Source organism: Coffea arabica, chromosome 11c, assembly GCF_036785885.1.
Source record: "Coffea arabica cultivar ET-39 chromosome 11c, Coffea Arabica ET-39 HiFi, whole genome shotgun sequence".
In the NCBI taxonomy this organism is placed as follows: Eukaryota; Viridiplantae; Streptophyta; class Magnoliopsida; order Gentianales; family Rubiaceae; genus Coffea; species Coffea arabica.
In genome coordinates, this window is record NC_092330.1 from 31,596,986 (window position 1) to 31,605,790 (window position 8,805).

Here is an 8,805-nt window from a genome sequence, read left to right on the forward strand (position 1 = left end):
TTCGTTTCTATACTAGCTTTATTCAGCATTTAATGTGAATTTCTTTTGTATCAATTTTTGGAAATTTTAAGAATGTCAGTAAGAATGAATTTGGTGTTAAAAAATCTTGTTTCCAGTTCTTGTGTCAGACAACATTATGTCTGTAGACACCAAATTTTTGTCAATTTTTAATATTTTCTCAAGATTTTTTTATTTAATAATTTTTTTATTTTCTTACATTTTAACGTGCATTTTTCTAATTTTTTTTGCAGGTTTGTTTAGAAAAGAAAAAAAAAAGAAGAAAATAAAAGTAACATACAAAACACACTCCCTCAATTCACTCTCTCGAGGGTGTGACTGACAAGAAAAAAAATTGCACTTTGGGGCTAAAAAATATGTACTCTTTCGGTTCTGACACAGGGAGACGATCCCTTGGACAAGAAAAATACCAACTCCCCACCTTTTCCCCTAAAATTCACTCTTCACTCGGCTCTCCCTCTCACAGAAGACAAGCCCTAAAAAATGAAACAAAAAGCACTCCCCAACTCTCTCCTTCTCTCGGACTAGGCAGAAGAAAGAAAACAGAACAAAAAAAGAAAGAAAGCTCCCTCACTCTCTCGGCCATATCCCTCTCTTTGCTCACTTCACACAACACACCCACACACTATTCAGACACAAGGAGGCAGCCGCCGGTTGGACAAAGAGCTTGGAACTTCCTCAAAAATTTAGTCAAGGGATTGAGGTATTTTTTTTCCTTTTTTAATTAATTAGATTAAATGCATGTTTGGCTACCTATTTGTCTCTTCCTTTCACTGATTTTTGTTGCTATTGTGGTGTTGTTGAAGTTTTTGGGACAAGCCTGTATAAAATTAAGAAAAAAGAAACGGTGTTGTGAATGCATGCCAAATGCTTGATAAAATGCCGAAATGGAAAAATGGATTTAAAAGCTGAATATTGTGCATGTTGTTGTCAAAACGGATGACCGTTAGCTAGCACCAGGCCTAGAAATGTTTGCTTATCTAAATTTTTTGGAGTTTTGAGCTTTAAAGGCGTTGAAATATTTTCTTCATTTTTGGGGCTGTTTTGACTTAATGCATCATTTTGTTGTTGTTTACCTATCAAACTAAGATTATAGTTGTAATGTAGAAGTTATAAGGAGGGTTTTGGCATAATTTTTATGATTTTTGGTGGAGGTTTAAAGGTTTTAAGAAAATAAAAACTGGACTGATTTCTTGGCTTTTTGGTCACTTTATGATCAATTTTTGTTAAAACTAAGTTCGGAAATGGAATCTACGCGAAAAATCGAGTGAGGGTGTGTATTTTGAGAAATTTTTGCAACCGGCGATTCAACAGTGGTGCCGCCGGCGACCGCCATAGCCGCCAGCCAGAAGGGAGCTTCAGCTCCTCGGTGGAGAAGAAGGAGAAAGTAGAAGCAAAAAGAAGGAAACGGCGGGAAGAAAAAAGAAGAAAGAAAAAAGGAAGGAAAAAGGAAAAAAAAAAAAAAGAATTGGGCTAATGTTTATTTTTCTGATGGGCCAAGAGTTATTTTTTTGGTTGAGTTTTGGGAATGGATCTATGTTTATTTTTTTTGGGTTTCGGTTGAGCTAGGAGGTTGGAGCCCATGTATTTTTTTGGTCGGGCTTGAGTTATAACAAAACAGGCTGGCCTGGGTATTTTAGCTTGAACTTTCGTTTGGGCCGAATGGCCTTTGGCCCGGAAAAAATAGAGAATGGCCCAGTGGCCTGTTTTCTTAAGAAGATCTGGTTAGGATTTGCACTTTGGCCACTGATCTTTGGAGTAGTTTTACTGTAGCCCAGAACATTTCAAATTCCTTTCACCTAGGCCCTTAAATTAATTGCACTTTGGTCCTTGAACTTTATCTTTCAATTAATTTTGACCTCTGAACTTTGGAAAAATATAATTTTTGTCCCCAAAAGTTTTTTAATTTTTGCAATTCAGTCCCTAATGAATTTTGACTCTCTTTATTATGATTGTTTCTTTTCTTTAATAGCTAATTATGCTACTTTTGAGTATGTTTAACTTGTAATTTTTAGATATTCTTAAATTTATTTACGTTTGACATATTAAGGTGAATTTTCATTATTATTATTTTTTTTCAATTAAATTGGTGCCATGATTCTTTTGTTCATTGTGAGTATAAATAGGACAATTTGACTCTATTTAGTCACCACTTCAAACGGGAGGTACCCCTATTTTTATTATTTCAATGTCAATTACGTGCTCTTACGTGTTCCTACGTGTTTATATATTTTTATATGCTTTATTTATTGGATTTAAATGTTCATTTAAATTTTCTTATATTATATTTGTTTAGTTCATTTTTATAATTATTCAAGAGGCATTTAAATACCTCAAAAATATAATAGATAGGATAACTAATTTTATTTTATCATATCTTTCCCATTTTAGATTGTAGTTAGATTCTCCGATGTAATAGATAGGTTGCGTGTTTATGTGGCTTATGTGTTATGTGTTTTACCCGCTTTCCTTAGGATTTTTGCCTCTAGATATTATGTTTACGTGTTATGTGCTACGTGCTCTTATGTGTTTATTTGTTTTAATTTATGCTTTATTTGTTTTACTATATACTATTAATGCATGACGTCACCACTATATACTATTAATGCATGACGTCACCACACTAGTCCAACGCTAGTTGTGGCTTTTCCCTCTATTTACTTACTAGTCCAACGCTAGTAATGATTTTTAGAAATGGGCTAGTCCAATGCTAGACCCTTTAGGTCGTCTTGCGCTAGATTCATCTTTGCGTGCTATTCACTACATTTTCATGCATATTTTCATTTTTAGGATATTTTCTCATTTGTATGATATTCCCTATTATATTATCCTCTACCCTCTATAGGTGCTAATCATGTCATTTAGAATTGCATCTCATTTAAATTAGTTCATTTGCTTGTCTATGTTAGGAGAATTATTTTTCAAACATGGAAAATGGGTGATTATAACTTTTTAGTTTAAATACCCCATTAATCCTTGTATAAAAAAATTATGTCACGAGTTTTTGCCTCCCGTACCCTTTATGTTGCATTCCCTTTCTCTTGGATCACTTATATATATGTATATAATTTAATTTCTTTTCTTTAATTTTCTTTTTTCATCATTTGCATACTCATGACCCTTTCAAGGAAGTATTTTGGCCTTCGCAATTAATGCGATTGTTTCAATTAAACTCTTAAATGAATATTTTGTCCCTTTCGATATTTTATAAATTTAGATTTGCATCCATGTAGAAAACATCCAAATGTGATAAATTAAGGGTTAGATTAGGAAAATTTTGACTAAACCTCGCAACTAGCTTAGACTAGGTTGAAAGGGTGCCTTAGGCTTGAATTAATCGAACATTTGCCTTCCCTTTCTTCAACCGTGACTCCCGAATCCATTTTCACTTGTTTTCAAAGACCTGGACTTGTCAAAAAGGGTTTTATTTTATTTTACTTTGTTTTTTGGGTGACTTGGTACACTAAAACTCCATACCAAGTGGCGACTCCTATTTTTTCTTAAAAACTCTTTTAGACTAAATTTTGGACCCAAATTGTCGCATTATTTTTAAGTCCCATTCTAAGTCCTTTTTCATTTATTATTAATAAACCACATCTTTTTATAAACACTTTCTTTTTCATCGCGAAAAATGGGGTGCGACAATGTCATATTTAGGTAGAGACGATTACTAACCTTACCCATATCATTGGACAGTGATGAGGATAAATGTTCAACAGCCTCAGTACCCTGGTATCTTGATATCTTTTTCTTTATTTGTTAATCCAATTTTTGGTTTAATCCAAGGAAAAGATATGTTCATTCTTATCAAAATGTTATGTCTTTTTAAAGTAACTGTTGATCGTTTTAGAGTGTAAATGAATTCAGGAAAATACAAATTCACAATAAGATCAAAAGAAATTTAATAAATAAAAATATTAAAGTTATATAAAAAATAAAAAAAGAATTAAAAAAATATATAGAAAATAGATTTGGGTATTGGACGAGATCAATATAAACCCATCCCAAAGTGATCCCATCCAAATTAGTCCCAAAACACATATGGGTAAGGTTAGTCCCAAAACACATATGGATAAGATTAGTTCCAAACCCATATGATTGGATTCCATTTCGAATCCAAGTAAATTCCGTCCATCCCGCCCATTTTGCCACTTCTAGCTAGAAAGGGCCTTTATACAGTTGTAGAAAATGGCTTGCAAATTAATTGATTAGATAAAAAACAGCCCAAATTCAAGAGCACTTTAGTAATAGAAAGCCGACAAAGACGAAGGGTTGGTTATTGTCCGATGACAATGGAAATCAAGAAATAGCCCACATTCAAAATGAATTTTATTACTTTTTTACTTATATCTGATAATTAAAATACTCTATTAAATATCCTATTATAATATGAACAACTGCATGTCACTGAGTTGATTGAATAAATTTTTATTTTTTATTTTTTGCATTTCAATTGGTTATCAATAAATTTTCAATTGAAATAGAGATGTTGTAATTGTTTAAATTATTCAATGAAATTATCAATTTTAGATGAACATAACTATAAATGCAATAAAATTTTATTATTGAAATATTTGATTTAGTATGACGGAAAGACAAGAAAAGGTGCCGAGAAAGCCTATCTTGACTTCATTTCAATCTCATTGATTTGGTTCCTGTGTATCGAGAAAGCCTTGCTGATTGATTTTCTTGGCCAATACTTTAGCGTTGATAGTGGCGGATCCATATATTGGTCCATGGTGGCCACGTGTTCCCACTGATCCCAAAAATAAATAAATAAATAAATAAATAGAGTTTAGACACACTTTTTTTTTAATTCTGAAACTTCCATTGAGATTTCTAATAATTTCACTGAACTCTCTTAATCTTTTAGAAATTACATTTACCGCACTTGTCTAACTGAAATAAATATTAACCTTACTATTTTAATAAAACTCCCTTGTTATGTATGTAAATAGAAAGAATGGGATTTATAATTATTTTTTCATTTCATTTTCTCTTCTTGTTCCTCTTTTTTTTTTTTACAAATATTTTACGAGTAAAACTATAGAACTATGAACTATAAGTACTAACTCTAGTCACTATGATTACTAGATGTTGACTAGTGATATATATATATATTTTTTGACAATTTTAAATGTGATCCAATATTTTTTTGATCTTTTTCCTTTATATCAAAAGCAACAATAAGTTAAGAAGAAACTGTTTAAAATTACTACTAAACTATGGGGGACGTGGGAGTGGGCATAGTTATTAAACTCGGCTCGGCCCGGCGGTCGAACCGGTCAAACCGGTGGACCGGTCATTGGACCGGGCCGGGTTTGGAATCAGATCGTTTGTGCAAAGAGACCGTTGACTTTGTCAACGATCCGGCGGTCGAACCGGGTTAAACCGGAAACCCGGCCGATTTTGGCCGGTTTTGTCACTAACCGGATTTTGTGGAAAAATTATATTGCTATTGTTAGAACTCGAACTTCCGACCTCTGCCCTCACACTACCGCTTGCTTACCACCAAACTACTTCCAAATATGTTGATATAGTAGCTTTAGTATGATATATAATTGTTTTTTCAATTCTATCTTTTTTTCTCTAAAACAAATTTATTTGGAATCTTTTAATAAAAATTTATTACCCTCCAAACTCTATAAGTTATAAAATGGATTCCAAAAATAACATATTACATAATTCATTTAAAGACAAATATTATTTTTAATAAATTTTTACACTTAAAATTCATAAATAAGCTAGATAATTACACTAAATATAGATAAAATTTTACACTTGAAGTTTGGTATATTAATAAATAACTTTATATTTGATTGATTCTTATATGAATTAATTATTTTATAACAAATTAAATTAAATGAGCTTTTGTTATGGCATTATTTATTACAATTTATATCATATATCTTATATAAATAATTATGAAATATAATATTTAAATATATGTAGTGACCCACCGGTTCAACCACTCACCCACCGGTTCAACCAGTAACCCGTTGACCCACCTCCTTCGCCGGGTTCCTTCCCGGGTTGGGTTTAATAACTATGCGTGGGACAGAGAGGGTTGAACCTGTCCAATTTCCGCGCACATATGAGCAAATTGTTTGGTTAGTTATGAATTTTTTTGAATAGTAAAGTTTTTGTCGCTTTAACGGTTATTAATACTTTGAGTGCGTTTGGATGGCAGATTATTTGAGATAATTTTGTAAAAAAAATATATTAGCACTTTTTTCATGTAATGTATATAAGATAAAAAATAATTAAAAAATGGGTTGATAATGCAAATAAGTGAGTGTGTATAAATAAGGTGTAAATAATATGTAATCCAAACAAACACGGTATGTTTTTAGCCACTGAACAAAATTTTGGATAATTCCATCTAATTGCATAGTTGACTTTGTTAGATCCATTATTAATAGTACGTTTCTTAAATTGTACGAATCATTAAATCTAATAGAGTTAACCGTGAAATTAGATTGAATGACCTAATATTTATATTTATAATAGTTAAGTGAATAAAAATATATGAATGGTCAAATTTTAAATGTTCAAAAAGTTCAATAGTTGCCCAAATAACTTTTCAATTTTCCCACACAGATGGGGACATAAAAAAAGTATGTACACACGCATACATGTGTTTGTCTTAGTATTCCAACTGGTTATTTTTCTTTCATTTCAATTGTTTGCCGACGCCTTATGTTTTGTTTCCGTTTTCATTAACAATTCAAGTGTAATTACATTTTCATCTGCTATTCTGTCCAACTTTCACACCCGTCCTTACCAAATTGCAGATTCCTTTTTATGTTACAAACCGATCCCGGGGGGGGGGGGGGGGGGGGGGGGGGGGGGGGTTATTCCCTGGTATTTGTAGCTCTAGTCCTTCGCTCACCTACTATATACATCTTTTATTCACTTTTTCCTCTCGCTGGACGCGTTTCGTTCATATACACATTATTCAACCTCGAGGTAAAGTCAAGAGATTGAATTTTACCATTTCATCAGTTTTGTAGGATCTGTGGAGAGAGATATGGAACAAAGCAGAACTCAAAAACACACAGTAGTGTTAGTTCCATTGCCCCTTCAGGGGCATATGACTCCAATGCTTCAGCTGGGGAGTATTCTTTACTCTAAGGGGTTCTCCATCGTAGTTGCACACTCCGAACTCAGACCTCCCAATCCTCTGAACCACCCTGAATTCATCTTTCACCTCTTGTCGGACGGTTTATCTGGTTATCAGGCCTCTATCGACAATTTAAAGCATCTCGCATTAGCTATGAACAGCAACTGCAGAGCACCTATGGAGGACTACATGGTTCAACTCATGGAAGATCAGAAGCTGCAGGGCTACCCGGTTTCTTGTATAATATATGATTCCTACTTGTGCTTTGTTGATTCGGTTGCTACTCATCTAAAGATTCCAAGCATTATTTTAAGGCCTAATATGGCTGCTTACATGCTATCTCGTCACTACGTCTGTCAACTTCAAGCAGAAAATCGTATTCCTTTTCCAGGTAAATTGCAAACTAATGGTTGAATATCTCATTTTTTTTTAAAACAAAAAAAAGAAGAAGTCTTTAATGAAAGATTTCAATCCTTTAAGCTATAAGTTAGTTATATCTGAACTTCTGGCGGCAAAAAATTGAAATATTGCGATTCACAGAGTCCAGGCTGCAGGAACCTGTACCAGAGCTCCATCCTTTGAGGTTTAAGGATTTACCGTATCCAATTACTAATGAAATACCCGAATGGATTATGGATTTCTTCGCTTCTTCAGTCAATATACGCTCTTCTGTGGCCATCATTTTGAATACAACAGATTGTCTTGAGCATTCAACCTTATCACGGCTTCAGCAACGTTACAAAGTCCCATGCTTCCCAATTGCGCCTCTCCACAAGTTGGGAGCTGCAGCCACATCTGCAAGCTTCCTGGAAGAGGACCAAAGTTGCATTGCTTGGCTCGAAAAGCAACCTCCAAATTCAGTGCTCTATATGAGCTTGGGCAGCCTAGCACGCGTAAATGAACAAGAGCTAACAGAAACAGCTTGGGGACTGGCAAACAGTGGCATTCCATTTATATGGGTTCTTAGATCAGATTCTAACGATGGATCTCAGTTGGAAGATCACTTTCCTGAGGGCGTCAAAGCATTACTAAGAGAAAGAGGCCTAATAGTCAAATGGGCACCTCAGAAAAAAGTTTTGGCACATAGCGCTGTGGGGGGATTTTGGAGCCACTGTGGCTGGAATTCAACAATAGAAAGCATCTGCGAAGGCGTTCCAATGATTTGCAGACCACATTTTGCAGACCAATCATCAAATGCAAGATACTTGACTTATGAATGGAAGGTAGGCCTGGAAATTGAGAATGTACTGGATAGAGGGAGCATTGAGAAATCTATAAGACGACTAATGGTTGATGCAGAAGGCAAAGAAATGAGGCAAAGAATGTCAGTGATGAAAGATAAACTAGAAGCTGGTTTGCAGAAAGGTGGTTCTTCTTATGAGTCCTTGAATGACTTGACAGAGTTTATCTCCCAATTAACTTCCAAGCATGGTTCAAGAAGTTAAAGTTGATGATCCAGCAACTTCAGTCAGTAATAATTTAATCCAGTTTGAAGGGCTAAAAAATTTGGTTTAGTTCTTGGGGTGCCCAAAGTGGCAGGCTGAATTTGCATATTAAGGTTTCATTTCGTCTCAGAATCAAATTTGTTTTGGCTACCTCCTTTGTTCCAGTAATTTTGACATTTTGGAAATGTGATATATAATCCGAGTTTTGTTCCTTTAAAA

The 8,805-nt window shown here is 34.0% G+C and overlaps 1 protein-coding gene across 3 annotated transcripts; it reads left to right on the forward strand.

Annotated features, from left to right (window-relative positions):
* Positions 1–412: 412 nt before the first annotated feature.
* Positions 413–8,805, forward strand: LOC113718713 (UDP-glucose iridoid glucosyltransferase). Of its 3 annotated transcripts, none has more exons than XM_072069859.1 (3): positions 413–2,183; positions 7,024–7,532; positions 7,682–8,805. In XM_072069859.1, exons 2-3 carry the CDS (start codon positions 7,049–7,051, stop codon positions 8,584–8,586), a joined length of 1,389 nt encoding a protein of 462 aa, XP_071925960.1. In that variant the 5' UTR covers positions 413–2,183; positions 7,024–7,048; the 3' UTR covers positions 8,587–8,805. The 3 variants fall into 3 exon arrangements, with proteins under 3 accessions (XP_071925960.1, XP_071925961.1, XP_027099413.1); XM_072069860.1 differs by having other exon boundaries at positions 413–721; XM_027243612.2 differs by lacking the exon at positions 413–2,183 and having other exon boundaries at positions 6,872–7,532.

Excerpts from the sequence above, each read along its gene's own strand:
- LOC113718713 (XM_072069859.1), top strand. The coding sequence starts at position 7,049 with ATGGAACAAAGCAGAACTCAAAAACACACAGTAGTGTTAGTTCCATTG. Across the intron at positions 7,533-7,681 it reads AAATCGTATTCCTTTTCCAG|AGTCCAGGCTGCAGGAACCT; the intron begins GTAAATTGCAAA and ends TGCGATTCACAG.